This window comes from Callospermophilus lateralis, chromosome 8, assembly GCF_048772815.1.
Source record: "Callospermophilus lateralis isolate mCalLat2 chromosome 8, mCalLat2.hap1, whole genome shotgun sequence".
In the NCBI taxonomy this organism is placed as follows: Eukaryota; Metazoa; Chordata; class Mammalia; order Rodentia; family Sciuridae; genus Callospermophilus; species Callospermophilus lateralis.
The window spans coordinates 105,089,806-105,116,002 of NC_135312.1; the positions used below are offsets into that span (position 1 = coordinate 105,089,806).

General features: G+C 30.6%; 1 protein-coding gene across 3 annotated transcripts in view; it reads left to right on the top strand.

The window, feature by feature from the left end:
* The window catches only part of Fstl5 (follistatin like 5), a 722,640-nt gene that overhangs the window by 589,282 nt on the left and 107,161 nt on the right, over positions 1 to 26,197 (top strand). For 2 of the 3 annotated variants that reach the window (XM_076864750.2, XM_076864751.2), the window contains exons 9-10: positions 1,317 to 1,451; positions 24,328 to 24,354. In XM_076864750.2, coding sequence (XP_076720865.1) covers positions 1,317 to 1,451; positions 24,328 to 24,354 — 162 coding nt within the window. The remainder of the gene's footprint in view (positions 1 to 1,316; positions 1,452 to 24,327; positions 24,355 to 26,197) is intronic. The other variant, XM_076864749.2, reaches the window with a different exon arrangement.

Here is a 26,197-nt window from a genome sequence, read left to right on the forward strand (position 1 = left end):
ATTCTTCTTTAGATGCACTAATGGTATTGTCCTTTTTCTGTCAAAAACAGTCCTGTTCCAGACAGATGCAGTGGCACATAGCTATAGTCCTGTTAGCTACTTGGGAGGATGAGGCAGGAGGGTTGCAAGTTTGATGTCAGCCTCAGCAACACAGGGAGACTCCCAGCAATTTAATGATATCCTGTCTCAAAATAAAAAAAATTAAAAAGGACCAGGGATGTAGCTCTTTGGTTTTATGCCCTGGGTCCAATACCCTGGTACCCCAAACAAACAAAGCATCATAAGAAGCCATGTTCCATTCTACCACCCATCATATTCTTGTGATTGGATAACATGGAACACACATGCACAAAACACACAGAGCTATGCACACAGACATGTATATCAAAAGATAAAGGAAAGGAGGGAGGGAAGAGAGAAGTAGGGAGAGGGGGGACAGGAAGGAAGGAAGCCTCAACAAATGAGGACAATAAACAAAGAGTTTTAGCGGCAGATGGAACAAGTGTCCAGTCCTCATCCTCAGAGTTGATGATTCATTCTATGAAGCTCAGAGACTTTATTTGCCTACTGCCAGTATATTGTAAATTATTAATTACCCCCTTGTTTCCACATTGGGGAATATAGCTTATTATTCAAGGTTTAACTTAAAATATTATCTCCCCAATATTTGAAATTTGTGTTAGTCATTTCCTTAACTCTTTGGTCTTACATTGATTCTATCAACTTCCATCTAATACTGTATTTTAACTAAATTTCTGGAAAGAGACTGAAATTCTTAAAGACAATCATGTGTTATTATCTTTGTGTCCTCCAGCCCTAAAAATTCCAGATATGTAATAAGAACTCAGTAATAAGTTTGTTTAATGACAATGGTACACACACACATTCTCAATATCCTTTGAGTGTATTTTCATATGTGTTTTCTTGAAAATGAATAGCACAGCTAGTTAAGTTTCTGTAAAAGCTTGGGAAAAAAAAGTGATTTCTAAGTAGATTAATAAATTATAGTTACCAGTATGAATCACTTGATATGCAATACAGGCAAATAAATGGTATAAAATATAAATATAAACATAAAATATAAATCATGTGCATTTGATACAGAGTTATTAGGCTCTTAGTAATAGAATGACAGCACAGTTTACAAAACTCACAAATGCTTCTGGAAGAATTTGGCTTGCTTCCAAAGAATGGAAGTAGGAAGGAAAACAGTTTAATTAGGACAAGCTAAGTGAACTGTTTGACTGTGTAATCGGAAAGCACTGTACCAAAACTGAAATTGTAGTTTACAAGTTGCATTTGCCTTCTGTTCTCAGCAAATGGCAGTGAGGTTCACATAAGCAATGTGCGCTATGAAGATACTGGAGCATATACTTGTATAGCGAAGAATGAAGCAGGAGTGGATGAAGACATCTCTTCTCTTTTTGTGGAAGATTCTGCTAGAAAGACCTGTATGTATTGTGCATGCACACACACACACACACACACAGACAAACACACACACACACACAAATATAGACACCATACTTAACTTTATAGCTTTTGAGAAATATATTCTTTTATCACTTTCCCCCCCAGAAAACCAAGGCACCAGAAAACTATGAAATAGTGCATTAAAGCAATTTTCATATTTAGGAGGGATGGGATCTTGAAATACTAAAAGCAAATTTAAAGACTTTATAAAGCTTGTGAAATTTTCACTGCAGTGCTGGAATTATTTTCTTTTTTTCTTTTTGCAAGCATATGTAAGACTTTTGGAGGTCTTAACTTCCCATTTTCTCATGTAAGAATTTAAATTCCTTGAAAAATTCCTCTCCTGAACAATATTTGGGGAATTTGAGGTCCTCAAATATTTAAAAGTTATATCTTATAGGTTGAATAAATTCACATATTTCTTTATTCATCAGTTGCATTACAGTCACAGGCCCCTTGGCTGTAGAGTAGCTCTTCTGTGCAGCAGATACTGTGGTTACTGCCTCCTGGAGATAATTACTGTCCCTGGCACTGACCCTACTTTGTGGCTGTTCTTTTAAGTTTAATTTTTTTCTTTTTATTGTGATTTACACATATATATGCATATTTATGAATTACAATCTGATGTTTTGTTCCTCATATACATTGGACAATGATTGACTTAGAATAATTAGCATATCCATCACTAAAGCATTTTAATTTTTTATGATGAGTACATTCAAATTTCTCTCTCCTAACTAGTCTGAGGTATGTAATGCATTATTGTTAATTATATTCATCCTGCTGTTCCATAAAACACCAGAACTTAATGGATATGGATGGGCCAGGGATACCGAAGACAGATTACTTTTTATTGTGGCTGAATTGCCTGTTATAGTGTTTAATCAAGTAAACTGTCAGAAAACACAGCCTTTTCTTTCTCTGGTGTACACATTCCCTAGTGTGGTGTTTTGGTATAAGAACTGGGTGTTCTTGAAAGAACGGTTTTGTTTTCTCTATGCTCTCGGTTTGACTTTTTATGCTTCTTACTTACTAATATAATTTTTCTAAAAGACTGATATTGTGAGAGCCTCTAAATTGTTAGGCCCATTTCTCAGAAACAAGATTTTGAACCTGGCTAAACCACTGTCCCAGGAGTCTTCTTATTCCTTCTTAAAGCAATAAGTGCATATAGAGTGGATCTAATCATAAAGAGAAAAATACCCAGGTCCCAGCTATTATACATTTATCTAAATTTTGTCTGATTATGACAAACATCATTATAAGCAAGTATTTTTTTAAAAAACTTGTAAGATAGAAAAGGAAAAAAAACATGCAAAAAATGACTTCATGATCTAAATATGGTCCATAATAATTACTTTACTCTTTTTCTGCATTTCTATTGAATATCAATTTGAAATTTGTTTTCTGTTAAAAATAATTTTAGGTAACTAGTAATTGAAAACTCTCATTTTCTTTGCCATTTATAATATGTTTATGAAATATTTTTATTTCAACTCTTTATTCTGATTTTCTTTTAATGCTTATCATATATTTTTCAATATATTTTTCTTGTTGCAGTAGTAAAACATCTATTCATAATTTCTTTAACATAATTTCTTTAACCAGTGACACAACAACCTTTCAGCATGTAATTCTAGAACAGTTTTAGAATAAGCATTAATGAAATTTTAGTCATAAATGTACATATGAATATGAGTAATTATAAATAGCTTCTAAAATTATACTTTTATTTTAATTGGTTTGACTTATTCTTTTAAATTTTAAAGATCAAAATAATACTTTAAATAAGTTGTGGAGACTATATGTTAGCAGTATACTGTTAAAATCAGAAATAATATATCTGAGAGGTACCAGTGTAGACCTTGTCCTGGCATGTTGTGTTCATCAGCTTTTTGTCACTATGATCAAAGTACCTGACATACAAAATTTTAAGAAGGAAAGATTTTTTTTGGCTCATAATTTCAGAGGTTTCAGTCCATGTTCGACTGCCTCCATTGCTTTAGGACTGAAGTAAGGCGGAATAGGGGAAAAGGCATGGAAAAGCAAAAGAAAAACTACTTACTCCATGGGGGCCAGGAAGTGAGGGGCGGGGAGGAGAAACACAAAGTAGAATTTCAGGGAGATCAAGAACAACCCCTGGTGACCTACTTCCTCCAAATTTGCACCCTCTCTACAGTTCCCACCATCTCCCAACAATGCCATCAAATTACCCATTCTTTAGTAGATTAATCCCTGGATGATGTCAGAGCCCTCATGATCTAATTACTTAAGAAGGACCCCACTCTAATTCTATGGCTGCATTGGGGACCAAATCTTCAACACATGATTTCTTCAGGAACATTATAGATATAAACATGATACATATATTGTTGTGGAACTTTCAAAATCACTTATAAGGTAGAAACAATGCAATTGAAAGATTCAGAGACGTTTTTCTAAGTCTGGAAATAACCTATTTATAGGTATTGCTTGTGCTTTTCAATTATGTGAGCTATCCAAGGAACAAAAATAGAAACTAATGGGTTTCAGCAGTACTAAAACCCAAGAATTCTTAATTTAGTTCTACTATAATCTATTACAGAGGTACAAATTTGGTTTATTTGGAATAACTAGTTTTTTTCTGATTTAAAAAATGCTCTTAAGTTTTGTTAAACTTTCGCTTTATTTACTACACTAGTAATTAAGAATATATCATATATGTTATTGATGTAAAACTGCCAAATTTTAGAAAGAATGTAAATAATTAAAATCAAGATAATACTATATAAGAAAACTGAGTACAAAATGAGTAGCTATGGAAGATTAAAAACTGAAATTTTGGGGTTGGCTCAGTGGCAAAGCATATGCCAGGTCTTAGGTTCAATTCCCAGCACCAAAAAAAGAAGCCTCAGTGGAGATCCATGGTGCATGCCTGTAATCCTAGTGGCTGGGGAGGTTGAGGCAGAAGGATTGCAAGTTCAAAAACAGCCTTCAGCAAAAACTTGGTGCTAAGCAACTCAGTGAGATCCTGTCTCTAAATAAAATAAAAAACTGGGCTGAGGATGTAGTTTAGTGGTTGAGTGCCCCCGAGTTCAATCCCGGTACCCCACCACCACCACCACAAAAACCCCTAAAAATGTTATAATATTTTTGTTGTAGAAGACTGTTTTCATTGGATTGTTTCTTAGTGTGAAATAAATTGTTCAAATTCCATATAACAAAACAAAACTGAAATTAATTGGAGATCACATTAGGGAAAACTATTGTCTTTTGTAACTGCCAATTAAGAATTTCTCTACATTCTTCTCTAGTAATTTTGTGGCCACAAAACATATTAATTATATATGGCACGTTTGTATTTTGATAGATATTTTCAAGGAATTCATAAGAACCAATCACAGACCCATCAGTAATAACTTTATGATGTTATTTGCACATATTTTTTAAAAAAAACTTAATGGTTTATCCAAATACAACAAAAATAACTTTTTCAAAAGTGTTTTCCTTTCAATGGTGATAGGATACAATATTTGTCAACAAAAAGCAGACTGGTATAATAGAAAAGTATGATTTTTACAGTAAGATGTGAATCAAATCATATAAAGCTCTGAGTCTTGAGACCATTGTATAACCTCTCCGAGCTTTGATTTCCCCATCTGTAATGTGGAATAAATACTAACACATTAAGGGATTTCTGTTCAGCTATTACATATAAAGCCCTTATTAGAGTTGCTATACATACAGTAGCTCTTCTCTGACTCAGGCTTATTTTCTGAAAATAGCTTCCTATTCCTTGCTAGAAATATTGGCAGTTTTCTTTTTATATACAAAAGCCTGGAAAACCCAGTAATTGCTGGAAATCAGAGGTTTTCAAATTGAATGATGCTTATGGTTATAGAAATAGATAAATAGTTGTAGACACTGATCTAGACCGATATGTGTGTATGGACATTCATGATATGTATAAAAATACAAAATATTATTTCTCTTTATACTTTAAAAATGATTGATTCAACTGATTGGAATATACATTCTTTACTTAATGGAAATACTAATATATTTTAAATAAACATCAAAATATCTTGCCCAAGTTCATTTTTGCCAGAGTGAAAGCAAAATCTACACTTCTTTTCCCCTTTATACTTTTACAATTTATATTCTTATTATATTTTTAAAATACTATAGCAGACATTTCCTCTGTTTTCTTTTTGAAAGATGCAGAGAAGAGACACGTTATATTCATGTTTAGAGTATAACAAGAAGGATTTACAAGTTTCACAGTAAATGACATACTTTCTTTAGTGATGGCTTCAATATAATCATTCAGCTGTTTTCTACATTATAGATCAGTTGTAGGTAGAATTTTTTTACACTATGTTTCCAAGCAATATGATACTGTTGAGAGAATGGCTCATTCAGAGCATCATATGGCTGAAGAGTCTGTGTTTTGCTTCTACTGTGATCTTTGAATTGGAAAACTTTTGAGTTACACTGCCCAATTTTGTCAACAGAGCTCAGTGGAGGTTTTCTCATGAGACAAATTGAATCAGAAAAATGTGCTTCAAAATAATTTATTCTAAAGTTATTTTAGGGACAGAGTTGGATAATTAAGACTTAATGGAGTGATGCACAGGGAGGACTTAAATGCAAAGAAGAGTAGAAATGAGTCATAAGGGATTCTGTGGTACTTAGAGCAGGGAATAGAAAAGATGATATGAAATATGTGAGTCAGGTTTAGGCAGAAGTATAATGTTATTTATTTGAAAGCATCTTGTATATAGCATAAATAAATGATACATTTCCATTCCCAAGAGGAGTCAATTTTCAGAATGAAATGATTCATCTTCAAGGTTAAGGTAAATGAAAAGTGATAAAAACCTAGATTGCCATTGAAAGCTTTTAAGCTACTGACTGCATTAAGCACTGAGCACAGATTGTATCCTATTATGCCAGGATATTAGTAAGGAATATGGTTAATCTACCTTCTTGAATATTATAATATAATATATAAATATAATAATACATTATAGTCATATATTATGATCAATGTATTATAACTATACATATGCCTTTCTTTTTATCAGTGTTACAAGCAGAGTTGTCCTTGGCAATATTGTGCTATTTCAACAATCTTTACCTTGGAATTGATTTTAATAAATTAATTGTAATTCAGTATATTGTTAACAAAAATGATATATTTCGTTCATAATTGGTCAATGTGAACTAAAATCTAATTGTAAGATTCTTTAAAATAATATTTAATTTTATACTTTTTCTTAGAGATAAAATTTCATTAATTTTAAAGTGGACATCCAGTTATTTCAGTACCCTTCACTGAATTGTTTATTCTTTCCCTATTTATCCGCAGTACCAACTCTGTCACAGTATTTGCAATATGTTTGTAGGTCTATTCTGAGATCCTTCCCTCATTCCATTACTAATTTTCCAATCACTGACTTTATAAGGTATCAAGATGGAAAAAAAAACTTAATACTACATAAAGTAATACTTTCCTCCACCACTTCTCTTTCTCCCTGTTACTCTCTCCTTAAAGTGTCTTGACAATCCTTGGCTTTGGTCTTTCCATAGGAAATCTATCACACGTCACATGAAAACTATGTTTTAAATGGATTAAATTATATAACAAGATACTTGAATACATTTTATAAATGTGTATATATTATGTAACTGTAATGTATGTAATTCATACAACAGAGATTTAGACATGATAGAATTCATGTACTTGTACCCACAATTTCAAGTAATATACAAATATTTATGGCGTACTTGGTTATTATAGAAATAGAAGAGTTTTAAAATAGATTAAAGCATAGTTTTTACATAAACAAAAAGTTTAAATGACATTGAGAACTTTGAAAAGAGAACAGATTCTGGTAGTAATGGCAGATTAATTAACTTCACTAATTCTCATTTCCTTCTTACTTTTAAAGAAACAAAAAAATGCTTCAAAAGAGATTGTATACATTTAATAAGATCACATATACAGTTCGTATTAATGTCTCCAGAGGCCAGGAAATTAAATTTCATATTTCTTTCAAATTCATATTTCTTTTGCAAAATTCCCTAAACTCTTTGTTTAAAAATTGTCATAGGCATTTACATATTAATAAGCTTATTCTAATAAAAATACACTTACAATAATAATTCATGTGCAGTTAATCATACTTGATAAGCATTTATTACTTTCTGAGATTTTATTTATTATAAATTCTACTTTTCATATTTCTTAATTTGACCAATGACATTTTCTCATCCTTGAACTAAGTTGTTATATAAATCATTTCATCTTCATCTGTTGAACCAGAATATACTGAAATTATCTGCCTCATGATTTCCATATCTGAATACTATATTTTTAAAAACAATAACCTTTCCAATATCCTTAATTATATCTGTTTCTAACATGTTGCCAGTTCTGCACCCACTAGTAGAGCTTTCTTATGTTGCAAGACACTATATGATCTGAATGTCACTAAATTGACAGGTTTACAGGCATTTGTGTTCCCTACATAGCAAAATAAGACTTAAAGCTTTCTATATTAATTTATTGTGTGAATTTCCATCATATCCTTAGTGGGCCATGTCAATTTGCCTAAATTGATTGATGACAAGTTGATAATGAAATTTTATCTATGTTACTATAGGCATGCAGACTAAATAAACTGCTATGTAGTGACAATATTGACTATAATATCTTTGTGAGAATGTGGAAATAAAGAAAAAATAGATGTTATATTTTGTACTTCAAAGGTTCAGGTGTTGAAAACCTGGTCCCCACCCAGTTGCTAATAGGTACTGTTGGGAGGTAGTGGAAGTTCTAGGAAATGTCCCTAATTGGAAGAAGTAGACCCTTGAGATTGTGCCTTTGAATGGTAGATTTTTGTTCCTGCCCCTTTTTTCGCTCTTTTATTTTTATTTTTATTTTTTATTTTGCTCCTAGCTGCCACTAGACGAACAGCTTTCCTTCAACAGGTCCTTCCCCCAAGATGTTCTCCTACGAAAGTAAGGGGACCAAGTGATGAAACAAAACTTCTGAAACCATGAGCCAAAATATGTTTCATCTTTTTAAGTTGACTTTCTCAGATATTTTGTCATAGTAAACAAAAATTGATTTTTAATGGTACTAAGAATAAGCCCAGCTTTGTTTATAGTAATATAAATATGTATATAAATATTTATGTTCATCAATAAAGAATTGATTAAATAAATATATATGGCTTAAAAAGGAATATATTAAAATTGTTAAAATTGTAGATATGTTTATCTATATTTAAAAATACATATAATATTTTATAGCACAGAAAAAGTATATATATTCTCATCATTTGATTAAAAAGCATTCTGAAAGATATTACATACCAAAGTGTTCATAGTAGTCATGTCTAGAAGCAATTATATTTCCATTTTTATTTTAAGAATTAATGCTATTCACTTCTTTTCCTAGTCAATATTAACAAACATATTAAACTTTTAATAAATGGGTATACAAATATCTATGAGACTTTAAAAATATATACTAATATTTTGTTGATGGTGTTGAGGAGAAATTGAGTGAACATCACTCCAAAATTTTCTTAATATGCTGAAGTTATATGCCTCATGAATAAATTTTGTCCTCTGAATAAAGAAATTCTGTCAGATAATAACACACATTTATAAAAATTAATAAAACAAACATGCTTCTGAAATGCCAAACTTTTGGGTGAGGAACTGAAATGAGGAGTTATCTCAAAATTTTGTGAAGTCTAATCTGTGCCACACATTTATATCAACTGTGCAAAGAGCTCAGATTACACATCTCTGTGTCCTCTGGACCTCTGTTTTTTCAGTTATCTGAATTTGGATAATGGCTGATTAGGAAATAAATATTCCAGAGAAGGTGAGTCAGACAATTTGATTATATTTCTGCATCTGTATTTTCCAGCTCTGTGTACTTTTTCATATTTATGTTACATATGAAGTGTTAAACACAGAATGTCTTAAAAGATATTTTTCCACTCTCATGAAGTAAAATAGTGTGCCAACTGGAAAAATCTTCCCTCCCAAATTAATCTACTGTCTGACTAATACATATGTTTACATTAGTCTCTGCTGTGAAGAATAAAAATCTTTTGGAAAAAACATTCATGCAATGATTAAATTTTAATGGAAACTAAATTTTTAATAAACAAAATATGTTTTCATCTCAAACAATCTATTAGAGAGTCAAAATGTGTTTCTAATTATAATTGGGACTCAGAAGACTTAGGTTACTACAAATAAAAAACATTTTCTAATTGAAAATATATTTTCTAATTTCATTATTACATGATATTCTAGTGAAGAGTCTCTGTGTATGGGTGTACATAACATGTATAGTACAATCATTATTTTATTGTTTATGATCATATTAATATTAACATCAGAATTTAATTTCAGTGTATCATTCATAGAGTAAAATAAACATCAGAGAAAACAATTTGATGAAGTTAAAAGTAAGGAGTTCTTTATGTTTGGTTGGTTGATTTTTGAGATGGTGTCTTGCTATGTTGCCCAGCCTGATCTCAAACTCCTGGGCTTAAGTGATCCTATATACTATTGTTCCTGGCAAGATGTTCTGATCACAAAAAGTTGTCCTAAGGATATTGTCAGCACAAGTTAATGATAGAAACTTATTTTCTCAAATAAATAAATAAGAATAGTCAAACAAGCCAAAAACAAACTCACCTGTGGTTTTAAAAAGATATCAGAAAACTGAAGTGCCAATCTAGATTACTCAAAAATATGAATCCACATAAGTTATCAAGGAGACACACCTTAAAACCACAGAGAAATCCTATTTCACAACAACTAGAATAACAAAAATTTGAAAGTTGTATAATACCAAAACAGTGAGGTTTGGAAAAATAATAATCATACATTGCTAATATTATTGTCAATTTTACCATCTTTTGAAAATCATTTTGTCATTATCTATTAGACTTTGTTTTGCATATTCCTTTTGAGCCCGAAAACACACACATTAGAGAAACACTGAATTGTCAGGCATTCGGAAATTATACAGAAAGAATTTACCATATTATGAATATTTTGCTCTTATTTTAAAGCTTGTTTTAAGTTTACCTTTTAATTTCTTCTACTCCTCCATTAAAACCAAATCACTTAGCTATATAATCTTTAAAATGGCTATATTTTTATTTGGGTAATTTAAATGTGTGTGAAGCTAGTTAGTTTGCAAAGTATATGAATATTATGATAGTATTACTCCAGACTTAATTATTTGTTTCTTAAATGACCATTAGAAAAGGGACATTTACCAAACTTTGGAAAATGAATAAGAGCTTTCATTACAATGGGAAAAAAAAAATATCTAGAGTGAGCCAAATGTTTGCTCATTCATACTGTCACCTGTTAGAAACACGCAAACATGTTACTAGCATGTGGTAATAACATGAATAAATCAATTTCCCACATTCAAAAAGGTTCTATTTTAGTGCAAGTAGAACTACAGTACATAATTAAATAAAATAATTCTAATAATAGACATAGAAAGCAAGAATGACAGGATTGCAGACACAGAAAAGACTTTCAAGTTGAATAGTGTAGTATCTTTTGAGGTGGTGAAATATAAACTGTTCATTGGTGGTTGTGGTGATACTTCCACAGCTAGAGACACAGGAGAATATCAGACCTAAGGAGGAGTCATGAAGTATGTGGTGTATTTGGTTAACTTTGTGGCCATATTCTAATAAGATTATAAACATATTCACTTGGAATCTGCAATAATTGTTTTGATTTAATTTAATCAGATTCTAATTTTAAGATATAGTAGGCATTTGAGTACTGCATCAAATTTGAATTCTCAATAGTTCATAAAACAGACTATCTTTTCTTCTCTACTATTAAATTTCAAGTTGAAATACATATCATAGAAATTCATTACACCATGCTGCTGGAATATAATTAATGTGAACATTCAATATGAGATTAGATTGGATTCTTTATTCATTTTTTGAAAATTAATTGGCATAATGGAATTTCCCATTATCAGTTTATCAGCTTGCTTGAATTTCTAAGGAAAAAAAATCTCTTCACATTCACAAATTATTTTTTCATGATAAATAATTATATTAAAATAGTCAATGACTAAAATTAACTAAACTGTTTATTAATTTGCAAACATTAAATTGGAGGTAAATTGACAATAGAAGGAACCTATTATGATAACAGAAGATAAGCTACTGTCAACTTTTCATGCTTTTGTGGCTCCATGAGTATTCTTTCATTTCCATATCTACATATGGTCGGTAGAATGTTGTCCAGAAAGGCAATTTCAGCTTCAGAGCCTAATGTGTAAACATTTGGAGTAATATTTAGGATAAATGGATGTTCTACTAATCAACTTGTTTTAGAACATTAACTTGTTTCAGATTATATAGTTATCCTCTTATATTTTGAGCACATACTTCCTTTATTTTTCCTTTTTAGATTACACTAATATAGAGATTAAGTCAATTATAGACATTTGTCCAAATGAAATGTTAGTGGATTCAATGCTCTAAAATCTTTGGCAGGTTCTAGCACATAATGAGGTCTCAACAAATGTTTCTTCTAATTACTATCATTGATATTTTCTGGGTCAATGATTATTGGCTTTACACTTTTTAAAATGTATTAAATAATGAGTAAAATTTATTTAAATGAGTAAAAATGATAGCACTATATTCTAGATACAGAATTTTAAAAGGTAGCAAGTTAGAACTTTTATATTTTGTTTGATTAAATATTAGAATATTTTAAGTTTCAATAAATATATTTAGTAGTTGCTTATCCCTTCATTAGAAAATATGATAAATAACTAATTTTTTCATATTAGTGTTAGTGTTCTCTTATTCTTCAGAGAAGCCAAATTTCATATACCATCCTGTATTCACACAAGTCAGTCCTTCCTCAAGTTTGAACAAAAAAAATGTTAACAACATAACATTTTTAGTTGTATTAAAATCTGACAATTTCCCCTTGTTGTTCGTGCCAGTAGAGTGAGTATGGGAAAGATATGTTTTTAGAAAAATGTTTGTAAACTTCCACAGCTAGAGACACAGGAGAATATCAGACCTAAGGAAGAGTCATGAAGTACATGGTGTATTTGGTTAACCAACACGTGTATGTGTATATATGAGGGAAAGTGTGTTTATATCATATCTCAAAATCTTACCTTACCATGTTTTATGTTCAAGAGTGAGCAGTAATTAAAGATTCCAACTGTGTGAAGTGTCTGTGTTTTCAGGAGGCTTTTGCTGAAAATCCTCACATTTTACTGCCAGCATTCATTCTTACCACAGCCATGGTTGGCTAGTCTGCTGCTACTTGGCCTAGTTTCTTTGCTCTCTCTGTCACTTCTCTGCTGAGCATCTCTGACCCCATTCTCTTTTCTCTGTGCCAGTAACTGCAGCTGCTAGAGTGTCACTACTGTCTGTTGTTTGCCCTTTTTTCAATGTTGACAATGGAAGGAAGAAGAGCAGCTGGCATTGTTATCTCTCCTTAATATAGAAACTATGGAGGGGGAGTGGAGATGGGAAAGAAAGGCAGAGAAGGCAGATAGAACCAGAGGGAAACAGAACAGTATTTTCCTTTCTTTGTTATTTTCCAGCATTTATGTTCTCTGTTGATACAATTTGAAGTCGTAACTCAACTCCTAGTAATACACATATATATGCTTCAAAGAAAAAAGACAAGAAGCAATAAAACAGTATCGATAGAGCTTCAAATAAATAATGTTTGTGGGAGTGGTGCACTTTTTTTCTTTACCCAGTCTTAATATAGATACCTGCTATGGTTTGAACATCTCCTTTAAAACTCTTTTGAAATTTAATTACCAATATTTGTGGATTCAACTTGACTTGACTGCAGTCATCTTGAGTTGAAACGGCCATAATTACTTCTCAGTAACCCTGCTCGGGTTTTCCTGCATAGTTTCTTAGCATATTTTAAATGGACAAACCCATTAGAATTGTGTGTGGAGTTTTATGACAGAATGCTAGTTCCAGGAATGTGCTTATTTGCATTTGCTTGTGATAAACCAACTAAAATCTGTCTTGGATGAAGTCATTTTTTTTTTTTTTTTTTGTCCTCAGCAATATAATTCAGCCCCCAATAGCATGCATCTACTCCATCTTGCTTCCACTCAGGAGCACACTGCTGTCAGTAAGTGCCCCAATAAATCTTGGTTCTATCTGTTTTTTTTTTTTTTTGGTCTCACAATACCTTGGAACCAGTTATTCTATATTGGGACCAGTCTTTCCAGAACACAGAATAATGGTATTAAGAACTGGAGCCTTTTAAAGTTGGCAATGAATTAAGATGCTAGCAAGGAAGTGGGTTAGTTATCCTGGGAGGGAGTTGTTAGAAAGGTGAGTTAGGCTTCATTGGACTTCTCTTGCCCCCTGACCATGTGATGCCCTTCTCCCTGTTCTGATATAACAAGAGGGACTGCACCAGATTCTGGAACATTGGACTCCTTAATTGCCCAAATGTGAGAAATATTTATTGCCTAGTGTGCTGTTTTCTGTTCGAGCAGCAAAAATCAGACTAATACAATGTTATTCCGCCATGCTCTAAAATCCCACCTAACCTCATGAGAAAAAATAGTGGTTCTCAAACTTATTTACAGATATTCATCACCATTAATGACAATACTGCAACAGAGAAGGCTTTAGGTTCCCAAAAGAGTTTTATAATATTATAGCATAATGACTAGGGAATTTAATGTAGCAATGTAAGAAGCACTGTTAATTATGACAGGAAAAACAAATCAAAAACTTGGGGGGATTGAAACATTTTTCCAGTTTCATATATATTCCTCTGTCTTTAAATATCTTATGTAGGGTCTGGGTTATAGCTCAGCATTAGAGTGCTTGCCTCGCACTTGTGCAGTACTGGGTTCAATCCTCAATATCACATAAAAAATAAACAAAATAAAATAAATAAAGATATTATATTCACCTTTTTAAAAATGTTATATAACTCATTCTTAATTTATAATATTAAAAACCACGAGTTTCATGTAACTCATGTGATCTCTTTTATAAAGGAAAGCAAATTCTACTAGCTAGAAACATACCCATCCAGAAATTTATAGAAACAAATATTAGAAACAATTTCACAATGCAAATTTAGGATTAGCCATCTAGATCATGTTATATCACATTAAGCAGAACCTATCCCTTCCTTTTCACTAATGCAAGCAAAGCAAGAAAACTTATATTTCTTGAGTAAGTACGACTTTAAAATTAAGAAATAAAAAAATTCCAAGGAGAAAAGTTTAAGAAAGAGATTCAGGCTAATGTTGAATTGGCTGATGTGAAACAACACTTCAACAATAAACAAATGACTCCAAGAACAAATTGGACAGACATTCTTAAAATGAACTTGTCCAACTGGGACCTTCAAAATGCCACTAGTTCTGCCATGATGAAATTAAAATCCTTTATGAAAAAGATTATTACTTTTAATTATCCAATTAATATTTTTACATCAAAATTCTTACTGCATAACACAAATATCTGGATTATCTGTCATAAAATTCTATATGAACTAAGGTTCTTTGGGGAAGAAAGCTTCAGTTCTATAGTTAGTCATCCCTTTGATCCAACTACATATGGCCTTCTTAGTATATGATAAGCCTTTAGCAGGCTGAGATGTCAAGTTTTACATTTTGCTTGTAACGGAGTGCCAAGTGTGGTGTTTATTTTGTCTAAAAGCAAATCAAAAGAATATGGACTTTACTTTAATCAACTCAAGGGAGCACTTGAAACAATCATAAGGAAACACAAATTAGAGTTTGCTGTAGAATTGCCATTGATCTATTATAATTAAGAAATAATGTCTGAGCAACATCTTAAGGATCTCTTCATCAACAATGTGCATATTAAAATTACATTAATTTTCATTTTCAAATAATAGGATATAAGGATGCAAGTTGCTTCATATTTCAATCACAGCATAAAATTCTACTCTTCAAAGATGTTTCTCTGTATATTTAGCAAAATGTTTTTGTTTTAAAACATATATATTCACATGTATATACACAAATACATTGTGTGTGTGCAATGTATTTATATGTGTGTGCACATGTATTTATAAGTGCATACAGTATATAGTGTATATGCCAGGCACCATTATAAGTATTTTGTCATTTTTAACTCATTCAGTGCTCATGAAGTCTTCTTATGAGTTCATTTTTCTGTTATGGTCTATGTATCAAATTTTCTTTAGAAATTTCTCTAGGGTGAATTTTATTCTTGTTACCTTATATCCAGCTTGTTTTATGAAAAATTATGTCATGTTCTATATGGACACCTTTTCAAGCAATATGATGTCATATATATACACATATGTACATATGTAAATGTATATAATCTTGTGGCTGGTATAAATCATATGTATGTGTATATATATATTTTATACATACATATTTTTATAGTGCTATATATTTCAGAAACTGAATTTCATTGATTATTCTATTCATGTGTCTGATACCCTTATGATGCTGTTACTCTAATCTGTTTTCTATCTTTAAACAAAACCCAATTTGACAGAATTATAAGCTATGTGTTCACTAAAATGCCTAAATATCAGGAGAGTTAATTTGAGCTTTTAAATTATAATTTGTAAATAGCAATTTCTCATACAAAATATCTAACAATCCTTATTTTTATTAAGGACACATGTTTTAAAGTATTACATTTCCTTCAAAGATAGTATAGCTATTTAATTTACACTACATATAATTGTTTATAAGTAAAAATTTCATATGTAAGATGAATATATTAAATATACATTTACATACATATTAAATAGAAGATTGATATAAGTGAGGAGTAATAAAAGTATAAATAATGTCCTTTTATAAAAAAATTATATGGTGTGTTGAAACAGAATTAAAAAAAGGTTGAAAATATATCTTCCCAAATTTCTTCCTAAGTCACCATATGCTAATTATTATCTAAATATTTATAATAATTTTGTCCTCTTGAATAATATTAAGGAGAATTATTTTATAGCCTTAATGATGTGTCAAGTTATAATTTTATACAGTGTTTTCTTTGGCATGCACTTTATTAATTAAATTTTATGCATTTGCTCATGTTGAGTTCTAGTTAGGAGATATATATATATATATATATATATATATATATATAGAGAGAGAGAGAGAGAGAGAGAGAGAGAGCGCACACCAATATCTATTGAGAGACTGTTTATATCCCAAGAACTGAAGTTATTTTATAATCATTTCCTTTTTTAATTCTTCAGTATGCCTGTGGAAGTCAAAACAAAAGAGGAACTAAGTTTGCCATCTATGTTCAATTATAGCTTACACAAACAAGGTAGAAGGCAACATTTTTGCCCTATTTATCTGCAGCTATTTATTCTGCCATATTTTACTAATGTCACTGTTTATTGTTCATCCTATAAAACCCTTAAACAATCATTTGTATGAAGATTTTTAAAAGACAAACAACTTCCTAAAAATTTCAAGTGTAGAATGTCCATGTAAAGAGAAGTTTAGGTGTTGGCATCTGGCTAAGAGGTTGTTAGCTAGAAAAGTTTTCTTGAAATTATGTTTTCTCAGGTGCAGTTGTCTCTTACCTCGGACCTTGTGGAATCCATCCTCATTTCCTGTCACATACACCCCTTTCCCCAGTTTTCCAAAATGAAATAGAAAAAGTATCTATCATCTGGAATGCAGGAAGGAAATGAAGGCAAATGATTTCAGAAGCCAAGTCATAAAGGCCTTTCCCTTGTTTTGTCAATCACTCATTTGAGGGAAGCCCAATGCCAGGATCTGAGGACTCTGAAGATCAAGGTCTCCCGCTAGTAGCCATCACCAAATGATTGCCAACCATATAAATGAACCACCTTAGAAGTGGATCTTCCACCCCAACTCAAGAATTTAGATGAGTGTAGCTTAATGAAATACCCCACCTGAAGCCACAATCCTCTCAGTCAAGCTACTTCCACTGTTTTATGCCATCAAGTTTGAGGTAATTTGCTAGACATGATTTAATCACTATATATGGTGTGCTCATTTGCTGCCATTGGAAGGAAAGATGGATGTTGTCTGTTTTGTGTGGTTGCTTTAATCTTCTGACATAGCCACGGTTTTTACCTTATTATGGATATAGTTAGACTCATTCGATTATCAGAAGTAGACTCATTCTATGTTTAAACCAATGGTGACTTTGAAACTTATGTGAACTTTGACAATGTGAAACAATAAGGTATGTATCCGCATTCAGAACCCAGAAACCTGAATTATTTCACTGACTCACTTGCTTTTCTCATGGTTTGCATAGACTGTTCTCTTTCATGTCTTTGTGAGCCTTACTCTGAATTATCACAAGTTATCATGACCCTGATTGTGCCTCATGGTGCCTTTTTGCTGTGCATTCTTACAATTCCTGCTCTTTCTACTCTACGTTTTCCAGCATAATTGATTCCAACTACCTGCCAAAGGAATCTGATTATCTTTGTGGGAATTAAGACCATACTTTACTGACCAGTTTCTGATCATATCCCCTAATGTATGCTAGGCATTTTGGCCTAAGTAGCTATTGTTAGACACTAGATTTAGACTCTGTGTAGTCACAGGGAGAATTATCTTCAATCAGTGCTGAAAGAGTGACAGGTTCATTTAGAAGTGGCTTTGAATTAGGCATATGGCAGGCAATGCTCTTGACATATCTAATACAGTTTCCAGCCTAAAAATAGCATGCTTAAATGTCTCATTTCATTCTCCATATGTACAGTCAAAAAAATTTCAACTACCCTAACACTAACCATACATTTTTTCAGATACATTAAATTTGTATCTGCATTTTCTTTTAACATTGCCCTCTTTCATTTGCCTGCTGAAAGTCATTTTCTTAAATCCAACAGGGAAGCAGTCAATAAGACATCTAGCTTAAATGTTATGCTTACATAAATGCACTTTATCAAAAAATATCTCGCAGTGGTAAAAAGCTTAAGCTTTCAGGCAAGGAGAAGGACAAGCAAAAAGCCCATGTAATTGAAAAGTCAGGCACCTTACAAATGAGTAGCCAAGGAAAATAGCTGTTCAGTACTGTAGCATGCTGTTATGTGGTTGACTATTTTATTGCTATTACATATATAATATCATACAGTCTCCAAATGTATCTCCATATAGATAGCATATTTAATAGTAGATCTATCACTTTTAATATGATCATAAGGCCCTAATATATAAAATAAAGAATTTTATTGAAAAGCATTAATAATAAAGATCAGTAACTGCAATCAGGCATCTGTTCCACTGAACCATATTTTCATTAGAAGGTGTATGCTATTTTCAAAAAGAATTTTTACATTGCAGTTATGTGCTAAATGATTATTGAATTATGAAGTCTATAACTTTGAAGTTTTTATAGTCCAATTATGAATAAAAGAGATTAGAACAGATAATTCTTATTGTATATTAAGGAGTAAGTTAGGTGTTTCTCAGGCTTCTAAATGTGAAGAGAAAGTAATTTCAAACTCTTGGTTCTGGACAGGCGAACTATAAATAAAATACTATGACTTGGGAGAAAAACTAGGTGAAAAGTTCTGGTAAGAGATTCATAAAGACTTGATATTTGATATGTGAGTGTATATGATGAAAGGCATTTCACCAAATTCCATATGGATATACTAAGGATTTTGAGGATGTATACATATATGTGTTTTTAAACTAATGAATAGCATGACCAAAACCGCATTTATTATTAGTAGTTATTTATATTGTATGAAGTGTATGTTAATATGATAAAAGAGCCATTCTTTTTATATTTAAGCAAGTGTTAAAATTTTGAAATAAATAGCAATACTATTATAGAAATAATGAGTTAAGACATGAGTGGATTTTTAAAATATTTGCAATCATATTTAATATTCCTTATAATCAATTTAATTTTGAAATATTATAATTTATATTCCTATTTACTAAGCTTGTACAAACTTTCATGCACACACACACTTACACAATAATAGTTCATCTCAAATGTGGCAAGATAAATGATTTCACAGGCTCTTAGTAGTGCTTTGGGGAAATTTTGGAAATTAATTTAGGAACATATGTTTAAAACTTCAAATCTTCTCATACCTCTTGGGGAAATGTATAATAATGGAAATTCCTAAATATAAGAGTGAACATCATAGTAAATACACAGCCATATAAATTCATACATACAACACATACATGTATAAGTTAGAAGTCAACACTATTTATTGTGCCCTATTACTTGTAGTAGTCTCTGATCTAGGTACTAGGTTTGGATTGATAATTAAGAAATAAGGCATTTTTAAAAGCAGAAATCCATACTGTGGAACAGTTATTAAAATTGTGTATTTGAACACTAGATTAGACAACTTAAAATGAATGAACAGAATGCAATATTATACGTATATATTGTATCAGAAATATCCTTGTATATGTATACTTTGTATGAAAATCAGAAAAATAATGAAGACATATAAGAAAAAGACTTCATTATTATGCCAGGGCAAATCAATTCAACTTTGTTTTTAAATTTTGTGCAGTAAAATAGAATATGTTGTAAAAAGACAATAACAATATGTGTGATTTTTTTGTGTGGTGCTGGGGACTAATTCCAAGAACTTGTGCATAGTGGGTAGGCACTCTGTCCCTGATCTATGGCTCATGTTCCACACATACAATTTTTAAATTATGTCAGATCTGAATAAATTTTATCTATATAATATTTTTCTTTATGAATAATTTATCTATCTAGTATATTTTTAGTAAATATTTTACTTGGTTTGTTATACTTTTTAAATTTTACTAGACCATCAAAGAACATCATACTTTGTATTATTTTTTAAGCCATTGTAAAAAAAATATAAAATACATCTTCTTATTACAAAATAAGATCATAAAACTGGATATTTATCTTGTATCTTGCTACCTGTCTGACCTATCTTACTAACTTTTCAGGACTTTAAATTTCTGAGACTTATTTTCTCGTCAAAATTCGGTCATGTTATCCTCTAATTGACATTTATTATATATTTGTTTCTTGCTTTAATTATTTGTTGACTTCATTAAAATTAATTTAAGTAGTTATTCAAATCTATTATTTTGATTCTCCATTTATCATTTTGGTAATTTATTATTGTTTTATTGAATTAATTAGGCTTCTAGTCCCAACTTATTAGTTTACTTAAGAGTGTCTATATTGTACTTAGTAACATTCAACACACTTTATCAGATGACATTTTTGTTTATTCAAATTATATTGATGATTCTCATTTTCCATCCTAATATGACAGGTTGAATTGATTTCTTAAATATGTTTCTACCAAATTATTTTCTTTTATTTCAGAAACATTTCTGAAACTTGTTAATATCTTGAAAAATTCTGCCTTAATTTTATTTACAACTTTGGTCATTGTAACATTGTCTTATAGTTCCTTTTCCTCTTCTACTATTATCAGGTATTAGCATCTATTTTGTGAACTTTAAAAAATTAATATCAATGTTTTTATCTTGAATTATATTCTAATAATATTAAATGTAATTGGAGTTATAAGATTTTTGAAAATCAATAAATATTTATGACAAAAATTGAGACTTTCAGAGAATTTCATAAGGAAATTATTTTTTAAAATATTTCAATCCTTACTATGGTTAATTTTATTCACTTTTCTTCTTTATATTGTGCTTGGGAACTTCCATTTCCTTGAAGTTTTTTATGATATCCCAATTTAACAAACTTACTAGTAAAAAATTCTGAATTATTTTTAAATAATCATAACTATAGTTCTTTCTTTCTCTCTCCTTCCCTCTCTCCTAATCCTCCTTCTGTTCCTTATCATTCTCCACCCACCCCCCACCATCTATTTTGCTTCATAAACAAACTAAGTCTATGCTTATCCTTTATCTGACACCCTTTGGGTCAGCATCTTGAGTTCTCCTTTTTGTTATGTTTTATATAAAGTGTGGTTGTATTTATTATTTAAAATATTCTACTTATTAATGAATTTAACGTGTATTTTCTTTCTTGTTGTCTGAAATTACCTAAACAATTACTGATTATTGGAATATACCTATAGAATAAAGAGGTACTCTGATTTTGTAGTTTGCTTTGTGGCCACACTTAAAAATTTTCAGGAAAAATTGAATACACTTTTTGTGTCATAAACATTTATTATAAATCTGATAATCATCTTAATAATTATAAAATGTTTGTCTTTCATTCTCTTTTTTGTTCAAATACTAACAGTGATGTGATAAGGAGTCATGCTGTGATTTGTCAATTTCATATTTAGTCCTTTGAGTTTTATCATATATTTTAATAACATGCTTTTAGATTATGTAATTTTGAATTTAATGTGCAGTGCCTTGAATTTTACCTTATCTGATATTAGTATCACAAGCTCTCTATATTTGGTATTTTCTTATAAATGATTGTCTATACTAAAAATATCTCTGAGCCCTAATGTTCTTAATTATTATTATTTTTTTTGTTGTTGGCAATGGTGGGGGGGGTACCAGGAATTGAACTCAGGAACACTCAACCACTAAGCCCTATTTTGTATTTTATTTAGAGACAGGGTCTCACTGAATTGCTTAACACCTCACTTTTGCTGAGTCCAGCATTGAACTCAAAATTCTCTTGCCTCAGCCTCCTGAGCCGCTGGGAATACAGGCCTGTGCCAAGGCTCCCAGCTGTCCTTAATATTTTAAAATGACTGTGTTTTGTCATATCACTAGGATTTTGTGCATGTCTTTTCCTATATCTGTAAATCTAATCCTTACAATCTTCATTTAATACATTCTCACTCATCTTTCAATCTTTATCTCAAAGTTTATCATTAAGGAAGTTTCCCACAGTTTCATCTATGTCTAATCTATACTATAAAATGATTCATGCTTTTGTATTCTGCTTTTCTATAATACATTAATATGGAAATTTTTCAATTTTTCTGTCATGATTTGAATACCTTTTATCTCCACAACTAGGAAATAAGCTCTGTCAGCACAGAGAGGGAGGTCCATCCTAACCTATGGATTGTTAGCACTGATTATTAATGCCTAACACATGCTAGATAATCAATGCTTACTAAGTAAATGGGTAGAAATATCAGGAAACCTGCCTACTTACCTTTATCTATAAGTGAAAACACAAGACTAATTTGGTTCAATTTTTGTTGAGACTATAGAATAAATTTTAATTACTTTTTCATTGTGCTCAAATTCTGTAGCCTCATCTTCTATCGATTTTACTCTCTAATATACAAGATTACTTGATATTCTCTGAATATGTCATGATGTCTTTCATGGTATGCCTTGCACATGATGTTTCTTGTGTGTAGAATACCATCTGTATGTCTTTATGCCCCACAACCTCCTGCAAGCTTGGATAACATTTCCTGGCTTGAGCATCCTGGCCAAGGTGCAACCATTCTTGCACTACCCAACTTCTGTGCCTTGGGGATGACTGTTTTATTTATATTTACTAGAATATATGTCTGTAATTATTTCCATGATTCTGTTCCCTCCCAGGTCTATAGTCTCTCCTTCAGAATAAGATCTCTATTTTATTTTATTATTTCAATATATTTAACTGGCAATCAGAGCTAGCCTATGTTCAAAGTATACAACATGATTGATGCATGTATATACATGTAATAACATGATCAAATGAAATCAATATATCCATCACCACCCATGTGATCACCAGAACTTGTTCATCTTAAAACTGTAAGCTTGAAGTGTTTTCATATTTTTTTTCAATCACATGGTATGCAACAATACCAGCACTGCAAAGAATGCTGAAGGAATATGCACATCATTTATGCATGCTTTAATTAATATTATGAAGGAATTGGAAACACTGAAAAAAAGAACAAAAAAAATGTTCACATTTAATGATTTATTTTTTAGGGAAATACAGCAGATGCTGAAAACTTCATGACTTAGACCTCAAGCCTCAACTAAGGAGTGCTAGACTAGAAACCTTCTTGGCTTTGCTGAACACAATCATGTGTTTAGTTAAAAATAAATAATATGGAATATTAAGGGAATAATTAGATGTGGATAATTTTTCCACTCGTGACCCTTTTTTCATTTATATTGTTTTACTTTAGTATAGGTTTTGTTTTATTTTGATTTTTTAAAAAAATTGACATTTCCTTGAGAATATATTCAATTGGTATTTTTTATTTCTGTTTGAATAGTTTAATTCTCTACTGATATAATCCTGCTATAATATTTAATAAATCTATTTGTCTAGAGTTAATTCATTATCTCTGCATTGAATAAGAAAAATATTTTAGACATATTTTCATTCTATGTGGTATAAATTTGTGAATACTTATAGCTACATTCTATGTTCCAAATTCTGTATTTATAAGAATTATTATTCTTCAGGAATATTTAGGTAGGAATATTCCATATGATGATTATTTAGCATTTTAAAAATTACAAACTTTTCTATCGGCAACTGAATTGTCAACTAAATAGTTTTAATGATCAAAGCTTGTTCTAAAATACATTTCAATAAAATATTATTTTTTTTAATAATGCATGACATTGTCTTTGTATATTAGCAAAACCTTTATTCTAAAGAAAAATTGATTATTTAAAGGAATGCACAGAGAACATTAATAGTGGACTAGGAGATTTTTGTTATTGTTGTTTTGTTAGTTTAAAGTAGTTTGTAAAATTTACTGTCACTATTATTACCTATATATTCTATCCCAGAAACTTTGTCCTCTTTAATGTTTATTTATATAACATATGACCAAAAATATCTTTATTCATTTTTCTTTCTCTTTCTTTTTAACATGCTGCAGTAGCTAACATATTATGGAGAGAAGAAGGTATTAAATTCCACTATTTATAATATGGTTGTAACTATTTTGCTTGATTTTCATTATGTTTGGTGATTATCATTCATTTTGATAATTAGCATATTATTTTTGCTTTGATTTAATTAATTGATTTGATTACATTTCAATATCTTGTGTAAAATTGCTAACATTATATTTTTTCACTTTGTATCTCCTTGATTAATATTGGTATGTAACCAGAAAATTACACTATAATATATTGAAATGATTTTAAGAGTATAAATTTCAGTCAAAGAACCACAAACAATTGCAATTAACATAACTTGCATAATAAACCTTGATTAAGTGAGAATAAGAATAATTATAAAATTCATTGCCTTAGCAAGGGAATATAATAAATTATATAAGAAAATGGGTTGCAAGCTTGCAGGACCTCAATTCAAATGTCTTTGCCACTGCGGAACATAGAAAAAAGTGGGCAGCCTTTTTAAGTCACAATCTTCTTACCTCAAAAATAAGAATAGTTGTTGTTGGTTCCTTAAACATAGTCAGCACTTAATAAATAGTGTTTGAAATCATTTACAGTGACCATTGCTTTTTTTTTTTTTTTTAACCAGTTAGTAAAAAATCCTGAAAGAATGTGTTCCATGTACTTCAATTAAATTTTTAGGAGAAAAATGTCTGTGAGCCATAATTTCACTCCTGTTAAATAACAGCATGAACTGTCTTCACAATCCACTCTACAGACACTTTCTCTTCCACAGTTATAGCTTCTAAAAGAAATGAAATTTGCTGCTCCTGTGAGAACCAGTATCAGACTAAAATAATTCTGGAATGTTGCCATCCACTTCTGTTCTCAATGATGAGCTATTCCACCTATTTTCCCTGCTTAATATCTGTTGCTCCTTAGGTCTTTTGTTGAAATTCCTTTAAAACTGACTTAATAAAGAGGTTCTAGTGTAACTCCATGGTATCCTTCTATTTCACTTGGATATCTCACATTTCAGTGCTCACAATTCATTTGTTATTGAAACCTGTATCAACATATCTTTTGATATACTATTTTCCCTCTTAAGATCAAACAAATATTTCTATAAATTGTCTGCCTTCTTGAGATCAAATAAATATTTCTCTGGGCATTTAAAAAATTCATTCCATTTCATCATTGTAATAGAAGATATAAATATTTTAAACTATCGATTAAATGTTCTCTAAAAACCTTGGAAATTCAAGCATATATAAGATCCAATATTGGCTCCCAAGAAATGTTAAATCTACTGGATTAAAGCTCAAATCATCCTTACTGCCAGTCATTTCAGTAGATTTTTAAAATGCAAATTATTGATTTTATTAAATAATATATTTATCATAATCAAATAGAATAAATATAATTTAACAAAATATTTACTAATATTTATTTAATAAGCAAGTAGTTTGGATGTGTATTATTAAGTCTAAGAATAATAAATGCTTTGTATAGCATAGGTACTGGATTAAAGAAATTTAAAACATTTTATTCACTGAAAACCTTATCTTATATACTTACTTAAAGATTGGTTTTAGGTAATATTGTTTAACCCAATTTACCTAATACTCAGAAAAACTACTTTCCTGGATTACTAATGCCTCTAAAAAAAGATGGCACAATTCTTTCCAAGAAACTTTGTAGTAAGGATGTAAGCAAGTCATGAGTATATGTGTTTATTGGGGATCAAACTCAGGGCTCAATCCATAAGCAAGTTTTATTTCAGTTGAACATGCAATAAAGACCTTTTTGAAGTTCATTGATATAATTTTATTGTGTATATGAAGATGTTATAGCTTCAAAGATAAGATACAAACAATAGGAACATTTATGCACTTAAAAATCTAT